This window comes from Vigna radiata, chromosome 1 (genome assembly GCF_000741045.1).
Source record: "Vigna radiata var. radiata cultivar VC1973A chromosome 1, Vradiata_ver6, whole genome shotgun sequence".
NCBI lineage: Eukaryota > Viridiplantae > Streptophyta > Magnoliopsida > Fabales > Fabaceae > Vigna > Vigna radiata.
The window spans coordinates 5,669,441-5,690,945 of NC_028351.1; the positions used below are offsets into that span (position 1 = coordinate 5,669,441).

General features: G+C 30.8%; 3 protein-coding genes across 4 annotated transcripts; all 3 read right to left on the reverse strand.

Annotated features, from left to right (window-relative positions):
- Positions 1-580: 580 nt before the first annotated feature.
- LOC106766147 (receptor-like protein kinase HSL1) lies at positions 581-4,750 on the reverse strand. The gene is made up of 2 exons (XM_014650919.2): positions 1,688-4,750; positions 581-1,322 (listed from the first exon to the last, which is right to left on the reverse strand). The coding sequence occupies exons 1-2, from the start codon at positions 4,338-4,340 to the stop codon at positions 910-912; spliced, it is 3,066 nt and encodes a 1,021-aa protein (XP_014506405.1). The 5' UTR covers positions 4,341-4,750; the 3' UTR covers positions 581-909.
- Positions 4,751-9,321: 4,571 nt separating this feature from the next.
- Positions 9,322-12,960, reverse strand: LOC106757098 (receptor-like protein kinase HSL1). 2 transcript variants are annotated; one of them, XM_022782757.1, is made up of 2 exons: positions 9,929-12,960; positions 9,322-9,692 (listed from the first exon to the last, which is right to left on the reverse strand). In XM_022782757.1, the coding sequence occupies exons 1-2, from the start codon at positions 12,627-12,629 to the stop codon at positions 9,394-9,396; spliced, it is 3,000 nt and encodes a 999-aa protein (XP_022638478.1). In that variant the 5' UTR covers positions 12,630-12,960; the 3' UTR covers positions 9,322-9,393. The 2 variants fall into 2 exon arrangements, with proteins under 2 accessions (XP_022638478.1, XP_014495209.2); XM_014639723.2 differs by having other exon boundaries at positions 9,322-9,812.
- A 2,399-nt stretch (positions 12,961-15,359) lies between these two features.
- On the reverse strand, positions 15,360-16,408 carry LOC106765020 (mitochondrial import inner membrane translocase subunit TIM17-2). The gene has a single exon (XM_014649506.2). The coding sequence runs from the start codon at positions 16,259-16,261 to the stop codon at positions 15,647-15,649; it is 615 nt and encodes a 204-aa protein (XP_014504992.1). The 5' UTR covers positions 16,262-16,408; the 3' UTR covers positions 15,360-15,646.
- Positions 16,409-21,505: the final 5,097 nt, after the last annotated feature.

Consider the following 21,505-nt stretch of genomic DNA (forward strand, 5'->3'; position numbering starts at 1 on the left):
ACTATGCATTGCCGAAATTTATGATAGTATTTTAGAACCTTATCACATCAACTTCGTATTCTTTTTTTCTTTCTTTCCCTTTTCATCAGCACCACAAATACTTTACACTTTTGAATAGTCAATGAAAAGATTTGTGAACATAGAAGTATGCAAAAGCCTTCTAGTAAGCATACTGATATTGACTATTCCTGTGATGTTCTTTTCTTTAGCATATTACTTTCCCAATTCTGTCCATTTGATATTATAAATTATGTATTTTAGTTTTCTTATCTTGGTTTCCAAATAGAATATAATTAGAATGTCAGTATAAATACTTTTATTACTAACATCAAATCATGTATTGAGGAATATAATATAACAAATTTGTCTATTTTATTCTAAAAATCATATCTTAAATGCTTGTTAATTAGTTAAGTGCATAAAAATCTTCAATTGTTGAACTGGGCATAAAATTTTATTTTTGGTGATATCAATCAGCTCACAACCCTAGAACTTTGTGCTTCAATCAATAAAGAATATATAAAGCCTTTTTAATCCAAATATATCAAAATTTTAAACACTGACAAATTTTAATTTCGTGTTAAAATTGATTTACTAAAAATATATTTAACCTAAAATATTAAGTACTAGAGATAAGTTACAAAATACTTGAAAGATTCTCTTAGGGATTAATTGGAATCCAGGTACCTAGTCACCGTCCTTGAAGATTTATCTCATGTACCAAAACGAAGTACTTGAATTTTGTGACTTTTCAAGCATTCTGCAGTATTGATGTTCTAAATCTTCAATCCTGTGGCTGTGTGTCACTGAAGTCAATTCTAGAATTGGTAATAATCTCCATGGATGTTCAGTTGGTGATTTACACTCACATTACTACTAAGCTTCAACTTCAACATGACACCTATCTAGCTAGCTATCAATATCAATATCCAACTTGTGCTCTCTTCTTGAATTTTTAAGAAAGGGAACAACATCATCACAGTGGCCAATATTACTCTCTCCCTTAGAAAATGATTCTTCACAAGAAAGCAAAACTTGTAGAACCTCTTTCATGGATGGTCTAGTAGAAGGAAGTGTTGCAGTGCACATGAGACCTAGTTTGAAAACCTTACACATTTCACCTGAGTAACTGGATTCCATGACTTCTTTATCTAGCAGCTCTTCTATGTTGCTTCCTAATTGATGGTGACGCCACGCCCACTCTGCAAGAGATGAGTGCTCATCACCATAATTAGCTTCTTTGCCAGTTGTAAGTTCCAATAGGATTACCCCAAAGCTGAACACATCAATCTTTTCACTTACTCGAGTTGTTTGAATATATTCTGCAATTCAAGTGTGTCAAAAATCATTCATGTTAAACTTATGAGTTCTACCAAGGGATAACTTAACCAAGCAATATATTTATGGACAAAACTTAGATATAGTATTGAAGATGTAATTGTTGTTGTTCCCAATAAAAAATTAGTATATAATCTTCACAACTAAAGTTGGTAATGATTTGTTAAAAGATGGACTTTATGTTTAACTCAATCTCATAAAAATTGATTGTAAAGTGAGGTTTGCACTGTGATTACTGATAAATTGTCAGTTTTGATTAGAAAATGGTCTAAATAGTACTCATGTTAGTGTATCAAAGTTTTGTGCTATGTTTACTTTGAAGGAAACTAAATTTTGGTACTTCATTCACCTGGAGCCATATAGCCAAATGATCCAATCACAGCTGACATGGTGGCAAGTTCCCCTGGTTTCATCAAGATCCTGGCCAAACCAAAATCAGCAACTTTTGCATTGAATTGATCATCCAAAAGAATGTTGCTTGTTTTCACATCTCGATGAACAATAGGTGGCGAACAATCATGATGCATGTAGCTCAAACCTTGTGCAGTTCCAATTGCTATATGCAATCTCTTTGGCCAATCAAGGGCAACATGATGGAGTGAACCTGAAACAGCTGATGATGACTTATTCTTCCTGTGCAACCACCTGTCAAGGCTGTGGTTTTCCACATACTCATACACAAGGAGCATAGAGTCCTCTTTAGAGATACAACACATCAACTTCACAATGTTTTTGTGACGAATGCTGCTCAATATTTTAACTTCAGTGTGAAATGAGCTCTCAAGCTTCTTGTCTATCTTTTTACTGTCCCATATCTTCTTGACAGCAACATAGCCTAAACCATCAACTGCAGCGCGGTATACTGCACCATAGCCACCACTGCCAATAATATTATTTTCTGTCAATGATGACACTATGTTTGATTCAGTGAAACTCAGCCTTTGGAAAGAAATGAGCTTCCATGACCTATCCAATCCACTCTTTCTTTTTCTGTAAAATCTGATGCTCAAGAACAATGCCAACAAAGCCAGGAAACAGGCCACTACCACCAAACTTATGATCAAAGCAACAGACCAAGATGAGTCATTGCTTTCACTTTGAGGGCTATGATTACACGACGTGAGATTCAGTGCTGGGGTATCAGAACAGAGGTCAGAATTGTTCAAAAAGCTAGTTTCAAAAGCAGAATTTTCAAAAGTACTTGGAACCCTCCCTGTCAAATAATTGGAGGAAAGATTGAGATTGGTGAGTCTGGAAGGAAGAGAAGGAATTTGACCCGAGAACTGATTTTCTGACAGATCAAGTTGGTTGAGATTAGGTAAATGACCAATTGAATCAGGAATATGTCCAGAGAGTTGGTTTTGTCGCAAATTTAGATTCCTAAGGGATTTCCATGATATTATATCAGACGGAAGTGACCCTGTGAGCTGGTTTTGATCAAGCAATAGTGTTGTTAGCATGGGAAGAGCTGTTAACTCTCTTGGAATACTCTCATTAAGGTTGTTCTTACTGGCTTGAAACACAACCACATTAGTCCATGAAGACACCCCAGTTGGAATCCTACCATAAAACTGATTGTAATCTATCTCCAACCGCGAAATAGTTGAGGACAATCTCTCAGGAAGCTCACCAGTGAAATTGTTATGGCTCACCATGAAAGTTGACAAATTGAAAGTCCAAAGACCACTTGGAATGCTACCAGAAAACTGGTTACTATAAATTTTCAGATCTGTCAAGCTGCTACAATTACCAAGTGATTGTGGCAACTCCCCACTGAGATGATTTTCATAGGTAGTTAAGTTTTCCAAGTGACCATTATAGCACAAGTTCTCGGGTAGCTTTCCAGTAAAACTATTATTTGAAATCAAAAAGGTTTTAAGCATTGAGTGGCGGCCAAAGTCAGGAGGAAGAGTACCTGATAAATTGTTGGAAAACACTTTAAAATCTATCAGAGATGGAAGAAGGCCTATGCTCTGTGGTATCTCCCCATGTAAGTTATTTAAAGACAAAGCCAAACCAGTTAAATTTTGAAGCTTTCCAAAACCATCTGGTATTTTTCCTGAGAGAGAATTTTGCGGTAGATCAATGATGGTCAAATTCAGTGCTTCAACCACATCAGGTATTTCCCCAGAAAGCTTGTTTCTAGATAGAAATATTATGTTCAGATTCTTCAGCATGAACAAACCCCCGGGAATTTCACCACTTAAATCGTTCTGCGATAGATCCAATCTCTCCAAAGCCACCATGTTTCCAATGGTTTCAGGGATCTCCCCAACCAAGTTGCAGTCAAACATGAAAAAGAACTTCAACTTGCTCAACCGCATCCAGTTATCATGCAACCTCGAAGGAGGGAACAAGGAGTTAGATGACAAATCCAAGAATTCAAGATTGGACAAGTTGCCAATCTCAGAGGGGATACTTCCATTGAATAGGCAATTCTGAAGTTGAAGATTTGTGAGCTGCTTTAGACTTCCAATGCTAGAAGGAATGTCACCAGAGAAATTGGTGTAACCAAGGTTAAGAAACTGCAGATTAGATAAGTTGCCAATGTCACGAGGGATGCTGCCAACAAAGTTGTTCATAGACAGGTCTAGGTACTCCAACTTGGAGCAATTGAGGAGATGTGTTGGGAACTCCCCAGGAATCAGATTGTTGTAGAAATCAACGTGTGTGAGGTTTTTGAGGTCACATATGAAAGAGGGTATGGTCTGAAAGATGCTATTGTTGGACAATGTCAACCCAGTGACAGAATCATCGTTGCTGCACGTTATCTCTGGCCAAGAGCAGTGAGAGATGTTTGATGATGTCCAGTGACTGAGATATGAAGAGTTTTCAAGGTACTGCTTTATCCTCAGTAAGATTGCATGTTCTTGATCATGCAACTGAGATTGAGACTCAGAGTTTGCACGAGTAAAAACCAGGAGTAAGATCACAATAGACTGAAGTAGCAGTTTAATATATGATGATGATGATGATGATGATGATGGGGTGAAGAGTTTCATCTTGGTGATTGAGTTTTTCAAGTTTGAAAAGAAAAGAAGCTAACTTGTTTACAGATTTCATGGTATGATGTTTGGTTTTTACATGATGAAAAGTTGAGAATTGTTGGTTTCCTTGAAACATACCATTCAAATTTGGCGGGTCAGAAAGTCAAAGGCAATGTATGGATAGAAAATACATAGAAGTGGAACTGCGAAAAGTACAACTACCACAGAGAAATCAAAACAAAAACATCTATGTTTGAACACTTCGGTCAAGTCACGCAGCAATAGCAGTTGAAGACCACCTTGTAACCATCGAGCCAATGGGTGTTTCCATCTGGAATTTTGCTCATGATGTCTATTTTTTTATGTAGAAGTCCAGTTCCTGAAGCTAGATATTAAGTTTATGAGCATTTAAAAATTAGATAGATATAAACTTTCCACATAATATAATTATATAAAAATTCCATTATAGAATTCTGCATTATTGTAATCTGTTGCTTCTGCATCATAACTTATCCTCGTAGTATTCTTCTGCGAAAAGTGAAAAACCTTCTTCAAATAACATCTTTGAAGAATATCTATCAGAAGATGTTAGCAGACTTTTGCATCAGATTCTGATTCTCAGTTAGAAGATAGAGTTAAAAAATAATAATACTTTAAAAATATTTTTTATAATATTTTAATATTATTTACGTCTTATTCTAGTATTATTTCTACTAATTTTTATGATTATTATTATTAAAAAAATGTTGATGAATATTCAGCACCCATTATAAATTACCAAAGTGATTGACTTTTCACCCATTTCAAATATTCTATGCAATGATTTAGAGTAATGGATGATCAATGGGTTGATGAGAAAATAAAAGAATCACTGGTCAAACATAAAACTAAATAAACTAACAAGACCTGTGAACTTAGAATTTTCTCCCACTCGTGTCCCAGAGACTTTATGAAGGTGGAAATAAAATATTAATTAGGATTATTTTAAGTGTAATGGAAAAGAGATATTCATTTTATATATATATAATATATATATATATATATATATATATATATTATAAAAAGGTAAATTTGTTATAAAAGTTGAATTTTTTTTATTTTTTAAAAATAAGAGAATAAAAAAGTTTAAAAAAAAATAGTATAAATGAATATAAAAAATTTGTGTGTGTGAAAAGTACTATTTTTCTTATTTTAAATTCATTTTCATTCTAAATGGTTAATAAATCTGGTCAATTTCACATTACTTTTAATCTAAAATTTTAACTTTAAAAATAAATTTATAATTTTTCTTTTTTATATTCAAAATTTTAAAATAATAGATATATGGATTTTTTTTATATTCAAAATTTTATTTTTCATTTTATACAAAATATATATATATATATATATATATATATATTGACACACGTGAATTTTCTATATTCATTTAATACTATTCTATTTTAATTTTTATTTTTAAAAAAATACAAAAATTCACTTATTTATTATCTTTTTAACTATGAATTGAGTGTCAAATAAATATAAAAGTCGTTATTTTTTTATCTAATAACATACTTGTATTTCTAACACAATTCAATCCTACAAACACTTGGATGAAATTGGATTGTCTTTGTATAATTTCTACTTTGTATATACTTTTCTTTTCCAACAAAACTTTTTGTTTTCTAGTTTTATCCTTTGATTTAGGAGGAAATTTCAATCAAAGTTCATCAGAAAATGGTTGATTGAAGTCTCAATCTAGATGCTGGCAACACCATTCAGAAAATGATTGTTGCCTTCTTTCTAAGGGAACTGTAGAAGGAGCCAAAATGCCAAAAAATTCACTTCAATTTCTTAAAATAGTACACTGAATAATGAAATGCATGTCTACCATATAATTTAACAATCCAAATTATCCACTCATTAAAATTATCAAAGTTTTTATTAATTTAATTTCATAATTTTGTATATATTAAATAGAAAAGTTGGATACACGTTAATATTAAAATTTTGATTAAATATGAAGATGTCTAGTATTTAATTTTTTAAAATTAATACCATGAATCAATATGTTTACATTTGTTTCATCTTTGTCGTGTTGAAAATTAATAAAGCACCATTAATTTGTTTGGTATTTTAATTCTTATCAATAATCAGAAATCTATTGGCCCAATGATCCATGTATTTCTTTTGTATTTTGCAAGCCATTGAGAATAGATAATAATATCTAAATTTATTAAACCTTCCTCGTTTAGTATTTTATATTTTTTTTATACTTCTTTATAATATTATATCATTTGTCTTATTTTAAGATCAACCGAATCAATTTTTTCTACATGTAAAAAAATAAATAAAAAATAAATAAAAAAACTCACCAAATTCTTTTATAGACTCAACTATATGTTTCACCGTTTTTATTTTTTAATTATTCATCTTGATTTCAATTTAATATAGTTACATACATGTGTTCAAGGATAAAATATATTTACATGCTAATTTGCAAATGATAAATACATGTATTACATTTTAATTAAAAAAAAAATACTTTAGAACATAAAAGTAGCACAAGTTAATTAAAGGGTTAAATATGTTTTTAATCCTTATACTTTGGGGCAATTTTGGTTTTAGTCCCTCTTTCAAACTATGTTACAATTTAGTCCTTCAACTTTATCAAACTCTGGTTTTGGTCCTTTTTACCAAATTTTCTTAACTTTGTTTTTTTGTTTCAAGCATGTTTAATTGTAACATTTGGATTGTTTACACTGTTTGACACATTTTTGTTTCAATGTTAACTGAGAAACACGTTTGAAACAACAAATAAAGTTAAAAAAAATTGGTAAAAAAGACTAAAACCAGAGTTTTCTAAAGTTGAAGGACTAAATTGTAACATAGTTCGAAAGAAGGACTAAAACCAAAATCGCTCCAAAGTATAGGGACTAAAAACATATTTAACCTTTAATTAAAATTAGTTTTATTGAAATAAATGTTAATTGCAGTTATTTTCACAGTTTATAACCTTTGGATTTTTAATCATAGCTTCTGCAGCCAAATGTTCAACAAAATAATTGTTTTAAAAGGTAAACTGTTTTGAATATTTTAAATAAAAATAAAAGTATAATTACAAACATGAAGAATTGCTATAGTGTTTACGACTTTTTTTTTATCTAAATATATAGAAATTAATTAAAACGATAGAGAAATATTTAATTATATTTAAGCAAAAGAAAAAAAAATTGTATTCTACAAAAAATATAAATTTAAAGTTTGATGAGAAAAATAGAATAAATCCAAATTCAAAGCAATAAAATGTTTTTAAATATTATTTTTTTATTTGGTACTATAAAAAATAAGATTAAATATTTTTTTAATTTTAAATTTATATGTGAAATTATAATTTGTATTTATATAACATCTGAATTAACTTTTTAATGTTTAAATGATATTCTTTATTAACATATGAGTTAGAATAAATTAAATAATATAAATAACTTAAATATTAATTTAAAACTTCACTTAATACGTGGAATAAATTTAATGTAATTAGATTATAATAATTACATTTATTTTCTAAAATTTAAAGACTAAATTATATCAAGTTTAAAAAATAATTTCATATTAAATTTTAAAATTAAAAACATATCTAACAATAAAATATCTTTATAAAAAATATTAACTTTGTTTTGTGATGTAGGTCGTATTAAATAACTCTAATGAAATTTTACTTAAATAATAAAAATCCATCACTTTTTGGTAACTTGCTTTTGTAAGTTCTATACTATATTTTAGATCTTTATACTTTACTAAAATTTTCATTCCTGACGATTTATTTATATTAATATTATTAAAATTTTAAAATAATCAACACGCAAAAATTGAAAGAAAAAATATATCTAAATAATGGAACGTTATATTATGCATGACAATAAAATGAAACTATAAATTAGTTTTTTTTTTTAACTTTTTTTACGGGAATTTTACTTAATTTTTCTTCCTAAAATCAAGTTGAAATTGGATAAGAAAATAACGTAGGGGGTAAAGGAGAAAAGAAAAAGTAAGAAAAAAAAAAGTAAACATGTGAATCATTTAGCTCGAAAGAAATAAATAAACAAAAAATTATTTTATTTATTTTTATAAAGTTATTTATTATTAATAATTTATTTGTTTACTATTATGAGTTTAATTACTCAAGTTTACGTTATTAATAATAATAATAATAAATAATAATAATAAAATAAACCTACAAACAATTTAAAAAAATATGAATAATTGATTATAGAGAGATAAAACAACTACAAAAATTATTTTTCACACAACAACATATGACATGTTCGGGGTACACATAATAATAAAAAAAAAAAGTTTCCGACATATTGCTAACTAAAAAATTATGATTCAATTCAAATTAATTTTAATTGAAGAAACATGATTTTTTGAATTGAACAAAAACATTATAAACAATCACTTTTACGTCAATGAAACTACTTTCTCCATTTTTGTTCACAACGTGCTTCCACACAGAATCTAAAAGGAAAAGGGTTGACTTAAAGAAGACCACTAAAGTTAATTATACTTTCATAATACTTTAGTGGTCAAGTCTTCCATTATCTTCATTTTAATGCTTTTCTTTTAGCAATAATTACAAGTTTTAAATCATTTAAGGCTTTTTCCATTATGTTTACAGACAGTGCTTTACTGAGTAAAGGAGTAAAATGGGTTAAGTCGTGTTTGGCTAATGGAAAATGTAAACATGAACCAATTAAAAGTGGTTGGTGAGATTATATTTGGTTGATGTTTAAGTCATTTCAATGGCTTCCATGAACTCATTAAACACTTAAAAAGAGCGAAAAAGATAACTTTTTGAAAAGTGATAATTTTTCTATTTTAAATATTTTTTTAGAATAAATTCAAACAGATCAATAAAATGATGACACGTGTTCTGTTGTAAAAAAATTGTTAAAAAAATGTTGTTAAAATATCATTCTTCTAAAAAGGAAATATACATTGTTAATTATTCATTGTTCATTTTTCATTACTCACTAATCACTATCATTATCTTTAAACAAACACATTGTTCATTGTTCATTACTCACTAATCACTATCATTATCAATAACATCATCAAACCTACACTCCCATCTTGAATTCTTAAGAAGAGGAACACCATCAAAGTGCCTAACATTCCCCTCTCCAAAAGCAAATCCTTCTCCTATGGTGACCAACATGTGTAGCACCTCTTTCATGGAAGGCCTATTAGCAGGAAGTGTGGAAGTGCACAAGACACCAACTTTGAAAACACTGCACATTTCATTTCTGTAACTTGGATCCATGAAATCATTGTCTAGCAGCTCTTCTATCTTGCTTCCCACAATAATCTGACGCCATGCCCACTCTGCAAGAGAAGAGTGTTCATCACCATAATTAGCTTCTTTACCAGTTGTCAGCTCCAGTAGCACAACCCCATAGCTGAATACATCAATCTTCTCACTAGCTCGCCTTGTTTGAACATATTCTGCAAGAATATTAGTACCATGATACACTTTTACATTCCTTTAACGAGATAAAATGATTATAAAAGTATATCTCGATTAAGAAAAGCAAAGAATTGATTAAGAGGTGATCATTCACCTGGAGCCATGTAGCCAAATGAGCCAACCACTGAAGACATGGTAGCAAGATCCCCTAGCTTCATTAACATCCTAGCCAGACCAAAATCAGCTACTTTTGCATTGAATTGAGCATCCAAAAGGATGTTGCTTGTTTTTACATCTCTGTGAACAATCGGTGGAAAGCAATCATGGTGCATGTAGCACAGACCATGAGCAACCCCAATGGAAATTTTCAATCTCTTTGGCCAGTCAAGCACAAAATGATCGACTGAAACCGACACAGTTGATGATTTGTCCTTATTGTGCAGCCACCTGTCTAAGCTACGGTTTTCCAAATACTCATACACAAGGAGCATAGAGTCCTCATTAGAGATGCAACACAACAACTTCACAATGTTTTTATGACGAATGTTGCTCAGTATTTTCACTTCTGCACGAAATGAGCTCTCTAGCTTTCGGTCTAACTTTCTGTTGCTTGAGATCTTTTTCACAGCAATATAGTCTAAACCATCAACAGGGACACGGTACACTGTGCCAAATCCACCACTTCCAATAACATTTTGTTCTGTCATTGATGACAGTATGTCTGATTCGTTAAAATTCAACCTTTGAAAGGAAACGAGTTTCCATGAGTTATCCAACACATGTTTCCCTCTTCTGAAAAGTTTGATAATCAAGATTGATATCAGCAAAGCCAACAAGAAGGCTACTGCCACCAGACACAGAATCAAAGCAACAGACCAAGAAGAGCCTTTGGTTCTCTTTTCAAAGCCAGCACCAACACTGCACAGCCTTAGATTCAGTACTGGGGTATCAGCACAGAGGCCAGGATTGTTCAAGAAGCTGGTGGAATACACAGAGTTTTCAAACTCATATGGAACCTTCCCTATAAGATGATTAGAGGATAGGTTGAGATTAGTGAGTCTAGGAAGTAGTGAAGGAACTTGACCTGTGAACTGGTTTTCTGACAGGTCAAGCTGATTGAGGACAGGCAACTGACAAATTACATCTGGGATTTTTCCGTAGAGTTGGTTATGGCTCAAATTTAGATTCTCTAGGGACTTCCATGATATTATATCTGATGGAAGTGGCCCTGTGAGATGGTTATGATCAAGCAATAGAGTTGTTAGCATGGAAAGATTTGTTAACTCCTTTGGAACACTCCCATTGAGGTAGTTCTCACTGGCTTTAAACACAACCATGTTAGTCCATGAAGATACCCCAGTTGGAATCCTACCAGAAAACTGGTTGTGACTTATCTCCAAGCGTGAAATAGTTGGGGAAAATCTCTCAGGAAGATCACCAGTGAACTTGTTATTGCTCACCATGAAATCTGACAAGTTGAGAGTCCAAAGACCACTAGGAATGTTGCCAGAAAACTCATTGCTATAAATTTTTACATCAGTCAAACTACTACAGTGGCCAAGTGACTCTGGTAAGTTCCCACTCAGATAATTACAATAAGCAGATAAATTCTGTAACTGACCATGATAGCATAAGTTCTCCGGGAGCTTTCCACTGAAACTATTGTTTGCAACCAGAAATGTTTTGAGCTCCGAGTAGCGACCTAAATCAGGAGGAAGAATACCTGAAAAATTGTTGAACATGATATGAATATGTTTGAGAGATGGAAGACGGCCTAAGCCTTGTGGAATCTCCCCTGACAAGTTATTGAGAGACAAACTTAACCATCTTAACTTTTGAAGCTTCCCAAAATCTTGAGGTATTCTCCCTGCGAGATTGTTCTGTGCAAGATCGAGTTCGATCAAATTCAATGCTTCAATCTCACCAGGAATCTCCCCAGAGAGACTGTTATTGAAGAGGTAGAGTATGGTCAAATTCCTGAGCATGAACAAGCCTTTGGGAATGCGTCCACTGAAATTGCTTCGTGACAAATCCAAATTCTCTAAAGCCACCAGTTCTCCGATGGTATCAGGAATTTCCCCGAAGAAGTTTGAACTGTACATGTGCAAGAACTTCAGTTTTTTCAGCTGGGTCAGGCCTGATGGGAACATGGAAGGAGGGAGCGCTAAGTTAGACGATATGTCCAAGAATTCAAGATTGAACAAGTTGGCAATACTCTCAGAAGGAAAAGTGCCATTAAACAGACAATAGTGAAGTTGAAGAAATCTCAGTTGCTTCAACCCTCCAATGCTTGCAGGAATATCACCACTAAAGCAGGTGGAACCGAGATTAAGATGCTGCAAGTTAACCAACTTGTCTATGTCATTAGGAATGCTACCAGAAAATTCATTCCCTTCAAGGTCCAATGACACCAGCTTGGAACATTTATAGAGAAAAGTTGGAAACTCCCCCGGAATGGAATTAAAGCTGAAATTAACATGTGAGAGATTTTTGAGGTCACACATGAAATCGGGAAGTGTTTGATTGATACTTCTGTTGAACAGAGTTAATCCAGTGACAGAGTCACCAGTGCATGTTATCTCTGACCAGGAGCAGTGACGGGTGTTTGAAGGGGTCCAGTGACTGAGGAACGAAGGGTTTTGTAGGTGCTGTTTTATCTGCAGTAACACTGCATGTTCTTGATCTTGCAGCTGAGTCTGAGAGTTTACACAGCTCAGGAATAGGAAAATGGTTAGATAGTAGTAAAATGGTATTGTCATGTGTTTGTGCAGTGGTTCTGAAATGCAGTTGATTTGCAAAGGAAGAGAAAGAAGACATTTTTCACTATAAACTTGGACTGAACAGTTATGAAACATCTATGATGTGGTCTATTCGTGTTGAGTGTCTTGTTTGTATTTCCAACTCAAGAAACACGCATCTCTGGAAAGTGTTAGTCCTTGAAGTCACAATCCACCATAAAGGACAGTGAGAAAATTTCCATTTATTGGAAGACCTTGACTTCGTGAATGCATACATGTATCTAAGGCCAATGCTTCTTTGCTATTCACCAATCAGATTTGATGACAAATTTCGAATGATTTGTTGGTCAAGCAATGTAACATGGTTTGCCATGAAAATGTGCTTGTGCGTGTATCATGATGTAGGGGTAATGTTCTGATTGTGGAAAGTTTCATACATATAGAAGATCAATTTATAACATAACTGAAATCTTAATTTACAAAACCTTTTTTAGAATTGAATTAAGTTTAAAATTCATTTTTTAGTATGATATTAGAGTTATAGTTATAGTTTATGCTAACGAAATATATCTAAATATTCTATTCCATCAGTTACTGAGAATTCATATTGTGTTATTACTTGCACAATAATAACTCAAAATGAAAAAAGTCATTGTTCGAATGATTGAGCAAGAGATCCAAACTGTGTACACACTAAGCACCGGCTTATGATTTGTTATGTAATTATTGTCGAGAGAAATTTGTGATTAAGCATTAGCAGAAACATTCTTCCACTTGCTCTTCTATTGTATGAATAAGAATAAGATAGTGGCACTCAACCTAACTGAATATACATGTAACTTATGATTAGTGAAGTGAGTAATATTTCTACTTTTGATCATGTCCAATGTGCACATTATAACCATCGACGCCAATAAAGATTATATTATGAAACACATTTTGACCACTATACTAATGTCTGTGAGAAAACCATGTGTTTATCTATTTTAATTTCTGGCCTTCTTGTAAACAATTCACTTTTAATTTAGATAAATACAAAACCATAAAAGAATTAGCCTTTGAATTATAATTTGTCTCCATTTGTTTTTAAGATTATCAATCACGATCTTGGTGTGAAAACATGGAGCTCTAAGAGAAAAAATAAAGAGTAGATAGTGTAGTTATTTGAACGAAGGGGAAAAAAGTAGAAAGTAAAACCAAATAATAAATGAAAAGAGTATAGTCATCTTGATTGATGTACCAAAATATTTTTTCATATATTAATACAGTATAAAATATTTTTTTTAAAACAATTTATTTCACAAACCTAGGATATATATGTCATTTTCAGGTTCCTTGTTTCATCGACCAAACGTAGGATATATGCAATTCATACATTAATATTTTCAAGAAGGGTGTTAAAATGTAATTCAATATAAGATAGTTTAATTATTTATTTCACAAAGGAGCGTTTAAAATTCAGTTACGCGTGTTTTTTTCCCAACGAAGCAAAACCTGTCCTGTGTTGTACTCAAGAGTTCACTTAGTATCCCACTCATATTTTGCATTCCACGTTTACTCATGGTTAATCACACATGAATATAATTAATTTTATCTTAGAATGATTAAATTTAAAAAAAATACTTTATATACAATAATTATACGTTGCTAATCATTTCATGAAGTTAGCAAAACATCAAACATTAACTATGACTAACTATATCTTATAAGTGATTAAAAGCAAACATATATGTAGATTAGTAATAGTTTCTTCAAGAACTAAATCCGTTTATTATTAATTTGATAAAGACTACTAAAACAACAAGAAAAATAATTGAAAGACTAAATCTGTGATTTTATTTCAAAACCAAATTGAATTGCGACTCTTTTCAGGATTCAAAGTTAGTGTTACTCTAAAAAGCAATAAAACCAGCTGAATTTCATAACACAATCCAACAAGTGCACCTTGTACCAAATCAATATCACATAAACAACATTGTGCCAAACAAACACTACGGAATTCACCATGGATACTGTAACCAGTGACCAATGTAAACCAGGAAAATACGCAAGCAATGCAGAATAAAGAACACTTGTAACACCCCCAGAAAAGGTAGAATAAAGAACACAGTTTTAAATATTAACAGCTCACAAACATTAGAGCTCATTTGACTCTTGGGTTCACACTGAACTTTAAGAGTCTCCACTGAGAGTGTGTTAGAGCATGACCAAATAGCAATATCCCCTAACTGGAAAAAGAAATCCAACAATAATAACAGACAAATCACGACAAAACTCACATCAAAAAACAGGAAAATATGGTGGATACAGTAATAAAACAAACAATTAGAAATAATATGGACCTAAAAGTTGAAGATTCACCCCATTCACAGTATTTCATAACCTGTGTGGAGATATAGAGAGGATAACATCCTACGCCAACCAAACAAAAGTTACAAAACAGCACCCTCAATTGCGTAGTACTACTGTTTTCAGCTAGCTAAAGGAGACCTTTAAAAATTCAAAATAAACAACCATTCTTACAATTTCATTGAACTCTCAAGTTCACACCAAACTTTCAAGAGTCTCCAGTGATTGTGTTCTCGGGCGTGAACAAATACCAATACATGCATAACAAAAAATCTAGCACGAATCATGCCATGATAAAAAAACTAAAATCCAGGAACATACGATGGACACAGTAATGAAAGAAACCATAGAAAATCTACATACAAGTGAATATTGAATATTGAAGAATTAAGTGTCGTCCCATTCTGAGTATTTGTCACTTGTGGGAAGGTATTCGAATGTCTTCCCCCAACCAAACAAAAAATCATAAAACATGACTTTCACTCAATCTGTGCATCATTTTCAGTTAAAGGATGCATTCAAAGTTAATCAGTATCCATAAACCAGTAGCTCTATCAGGTAAATTTTCAAATATTCAAACCAAGATTAAAAAAATACATAGATAAATATGATGAAACCCTACCACTACACTTACATGACATGTTATTCTGACAACAAAAAAAGAGAGGGGAAAACAAGTGATAAAATCACTGTATGATAGACAATCATCAAGTGAGGTTCAATAACAAGATCAATAGTAAGTTCTCAACTCAAATCATATGTCCCTAAAGACCAAACCTAGATAATTACTTGTACTCAAAATTGGGCACAGGGGGTGCATCAAAACTCTCAAGAATCTTCGTTTCACTTCCAGAACCGGTGGAAGTCTCGTCTTTCTTCCCTCCACCGAACCACCCACCGATCCACCCTGGCGCCGCCGCTGCCTCCTGCGTCGATGGTGGCGGTGGCGGTGGCTCGTCTATCATGATGGGTAAAGGCTGCTGCGCGCTGAGGAACTTGTTGAGCATGATACCGGCGCCCTCTATGAGAGCGAGGAGGACGCCACCGAAGGCGGCGGAACGAGCGGAAGCGGCGAAGCCCTGGCGCATGGAGAGGAAACCTCCGGTAGCGGCCCCGGCAACGATGGAGTTCCAGGGGTCCTCCTTCTGGCGCGCATAGACCATGGTGCAGTCGAAGGCGGAGAAGAGGCCTCCCCAGACGGCAAAGCTTCCACCGACGCGGGGGGCGTTGAGGCGAACGGCTTGAGTGGCGCCGACGAAGCGATCGCCCTTGGGAGAGTTGTAGAGACCCTTGAGAAAATGGAAGGCAGAGCCACCCACCGCCCCCATGCCAAACGCGCCGCCGATGTCGTCGAGGATGCGATCGGGGCACGGTTCCCGGGACGTCTCTGGTGTTCCCATGGGGTTTCGCTGTCAATCTAGGGTTTGCTTTGGTGTTTGAGGTGAACGCGCGTGCGTGTGTTGCAGAGATTTCTCTCTGCCTAGGGTTTGCTCTGTCGATGAAGAAGAAATAGAAAAGCAATTTGTTTACTACCTTCCTTCTTCCTTACTCTATTGCTTTCAAAGATTTTTTGTTTTAATTATTAATTTTATCTCTTTCAATTCTGACATCTAAAGTTATACTTTTTATTTTTAATTTTAGTCTTGTATTAGTAATATTATTAATTTTGATAGAAAAATAATTATTGTCATATATTTCATTAATGCACTGAATATAAATTGTTTTCAGTATTTATATTTGGCATATAAAAATAAATTTGTAAAATATAATTTTAGTAACTTATAAATTATAAGTTATCTAAAAAATTATAATAATAAAATATATTTAAAAAATTATTAAATCATAAAAAATAATATTTCGTAGCATTGATGTATTGTTTTTTATAAAAAAATGTTTAACACTTATTCTTATCTATGATTCACATTAATAAAATATTATTATAAAACCAGACGAAAAGTAGAGAAAGTAGAGATGCAATGCAAGTTTTAATCTATTCTAACATCCTTGTATTCGATTCCAATTTGCATGTATTCAGTTCCACGTTGAAACGTATTTGAATCAAATCCACTTAGCTGCCATCTCATCGAGCAACCCAACATGTCCACATAAGATTTTTACGATGTTTCTTTTCTAACTCAAAATGTTGATAATCAAAAAATAAAATACAATGTAATTATCGAATATTGTATTATATTTATAAATTTTGAGTGTTGAATTGTCAGAGTGATTTTGTACCTAACTTCTTATTAAATTTGATTTTATATAAAAAAAATTGTTTTATTTTAAAATGATTTAATCATAAAATTCGGTATTGTTTTTCATTATGCTTTACAAAAGTTGTTTCCGTTTTTCAACTCAAATAAATTTGAACATATTATTTTTCTTAACCTAAGACCAAACACATCAAAACATATACCAAACCAAAAATATCATTAGTTGTGGATTTTTTCATCATTATAATACTTTTTACCAATAATAAATTTGAAAAAGTAGTTATTAAAATAATAAAAGAATAAATAATCATTTTATAATGAGAAAATATTTGAATAAACAAAATTTGTCACTAAAATGATAAAAATATGTTTTTTTTACTATAAAAAATATTTAAATTTTAAAAATAGTAATGAAGGTAAAATTAGAAAAACAAAGTGATGTGTATCCTTATTATATGTAGAATAATATAGATATATAAGCTAGCGAAAACTAAGTCTTGTTGCATGTGTGTATCTCCATTTTTTAAATATTTATATTATAAGGTTTAATGTCTCAATAAGTTCCTATTTTGGTCCAGAATCTTAAATAGGTCTCTTTCTTTTTCGGCGTCTCAATTAAGTCCTTATTTTCTTAAAGTTAAATCAAACAGGACCTTTCTGTCAAATTAAGAAGACGTCCTTATGAAGGATATGTTAACCGTGTAGTTTTTTTATTAAGTGACATTGAAAAGGTGACTGAATTGTATTTTTTTAATTTTTGAATTAAAAAATGAAGTATACTCTGTATATTTCATTTTTTAATTCAAAAATTCAAAAATTACATTTCAGTCACATTTTTAATTGCATATAATAAAAAATTATATTGTCAGCATACCCTTCCTTACGACGTCATCTCAATTTAACGGAAAGGTCTTATTTAATTGAATTTTAATAAAATAAGGACTTAATTGAGACCAAAAAAAAAAAAAGACCTGAGATTCTGGGCGAAAATAGAGATTTATTGAAATATTAAACCATATTATAACAAAAAACAAATGATATTTGGTTATAATTAAGAACTCAATATTTTGATAAATAAAGTATAAAATATTGTTTATTTTTTCCTATTAGGAGTTTCAATTATTTTATCACTATCACGCTATTTTGCCATCACAAAATTTATTTTTATGTCTTATTTGTTAATTTATACAGTACAATCTTTAATATACTTATTACTATTGAACTGGATATTGGATTGACAAATCTCTTTAAAAAAAAATTAATTTTATCGTGAATTCGTACTTATAGTATTTACACAATTGAAATAACAATTAGATAATGTCTATATATTACCTGACTTGTATGAAAAAGTTGTAATCATATTACTCGTATAAAAAAATCATAAATTTTTTCAACTTTCAAATATTTACGAATATTTTATAAGTTTTTAAATGAATAAATTAAATTACAAAACAAAAAAAAAAATAAACAAAATTATAATTAAGTTTTAAATAATTATTAGAGTGAGAATAATGTCACATAAAAGCATAAACAAGTTTCAAACACCAAATGGTAGAATTTTGAAAAAAATAAATTTGAAAACAAAGTCCAAATGTCGGATAGGTAGAGATACTTGAACATGTGACTTTCCAATTTCTATACGATATTATGAATGAGTTTGATAGGGAAGTCCATGGGTCTGCATCTTTTTCAATTTTTATATCATCTAATGAATGAATTTGATAGAAAACCAAAGATATGTACGAATATCCTAATAAATTCAAACATTTATATATTTAAATATTAAAATAATATCATTTTTTTTTCTGAAATATCTTTAATTGATTGAGAGTGTTTTCTTATATACTACTAATAAAAGATATATCTTTCGATAAAACTTCAACCACTTAAACCTAATAAAAATAAAAATATAATTTAATTTCCTTGACATAAAAGATATTCACAAATACACATGGGATGACACCTGAACTGACCCATTACAAATAAACATCTACAACAATACATGTCTTAGTGTGAATGTGTTATAGTATATTTAATTGAGCATAATATATAATTGAAAAATAACGCTAATCTGTTGTGATATATTTAATTAAGATTAATATAATTGAACTATAATTATATTGAATATTATTGAAATCATAAAATATGTATAATAAATTAATTAAAGTTAAACAAAAAGAAAACAAATAGCATTAATTATATTTTTAAGGAACAATAAAGTCCATTAATATTTAAAGAAGATAATATAATAATCTGTTCGTTTACATATGTTTTCAATAAACAATAAATATCTGACGAAAAAATCACACAATAAATTAATGTGTTTAAATATTACCATAATTGATAATATAAATATCATATAATAAGAGGAAAAATATGAATTTCATATCCAATTAACAAATATATAAAAATGCAATCAACAAAATAAAATTGAAACAGTGACGATATTCAATGGATAATAAAAGCATTTAATAACAAATTCAATGGATATCCAATTTTTATTTGTGATTAAGTATAAATAATATAATGTTTAAATAATATGATTTAATAAAACTTTTTAAATATAAATTTTGAATATTATCGAGAAAATAAAGAGATTTACTAACAAGATTAATTATTTGACAAGTATATTGAATCGTTTATATATATATATATATATATATATATATATATATATATATATATATATATAAAAGTTAAAGTGTAGTTTCTTTAGAGGTTTGCGTCTCATATAAAGTTTTTTAATATAAAAATTATAAAATGATCCAAATAAAGTTTCATTAGAATTGAATTTTATGATCCAAACTTCATGAATTATTGCATACGATATATCTCTAACATATTCAAGTATTCACATCATAGATATAAATCTTAGTTTTTTGGAGACAAATTTTAAATTCTTAAGTAAAAATACTAATCCTTTAAATATTCAAACACAAATTTGCATTAAGAAAATTTGTTTAAAATTACTAAGAGCTTTGGTATATGTTTAAAACCAAACCTTTTTAATCGTTGTATTTATGTATAAGTTCCAAAACATTTTCTAATGATTAGATATCATCAAAATAGTATAAAAATTTCAATATGCATGCGAATATAAAAGGATAAGACAAAAGAACGACGAAAGATGTTATATTGCATAGAAAGAACTACAGAGTTTAATAGTGCATTACATCCAATCCCAATGAAATTAAGTTTAACTACTCCTATACATTTGGAACACAGAAAGAGATTTAAATGATAAAAAGGTGGAGGAAGATGAAACTCTTGAACCCTGTAAACACCTTAACTCGTTTCTTGACCTTGTTCGTTTCCACGTTTAAAATTACTCATTTCTTTCACTTTGAACATTTTAAATCATTCACTAAAAAGTGTTTTTTCATTGGGCCATAATATCCTCGTGTTGGCTTGTTAAACTCGTTGGGCTTCATAGTTAGGCTATTGTTGCTAAAGTTTCGTTGGGTGAGTGATGATAACTCATCGGTCGGTGATGATGACTCGTTGAAGATGATTTTAGCTAACATCTCTTTAATCCTCTCCTATATTTCAACACACAAAAAAACAATTAAGGGGTTATAATAACCCTTATTTTATAAACTATTAATAACCCTCATAATTAATCATCACCCTTATCCTGTTTTCTCAATATTTGATGATGTAATTCATTTTATAAACTATTATAGATTATTTTAACTTACATATTTTTTATTTGTTTGTATTTTGGATTACAACACTAAAAAATATATAAATTATGTTAATTTCTTTAATTTTTATAAACATAATATACTAAATTATTAAAAATAAAATCAACCGATATTTAAATTAAAAAATAATTTAAAAATTATATTATAGTTTACTATTTTTTTTGAAGGTTTAAACTTTTCGGACGATCCTTATATCTATTGAGAAATCTTTCGCTAAATAGAAAGAAACGACGAATAATATTGATGACATGGTGCATGTTGGGGTGAATGATTTTATTATATGGAAATAAGATTTAAATTATAATCTTAAATTAGGAAGTAGTTTATAGTGAAAAAAAGTTAAAAATTTCTTACTATACATTTTTTAGATATTGAAACTGCAAATTTGAAATTTCGAAACAAAATATCAAAAGGAATCAAGGTAACACCCTTTGAGGGTGGTTCCCAAGTAATGAAAGAGGATAAGGTAGCATCACACGAAAGATCATTTTCATCACCAGTAACACCTGGAAGTCTTCGAAAATCCAAGGGTTGCACAACAACACTGAACATCGTTGCACGGAGAATCATCACTAAACCAGAAATCATAAACGCGAGAGAACCCTAAACCACGTCAGCCTTCGAAATGATGAAATCTGCCACCGTCATCGTCGTTTAAGCTCCTTGTCCCCCGCCATCTTCATCTTCATCCAACCCTACGCCACCACAAAGCCTCCTCGCGTGTTCA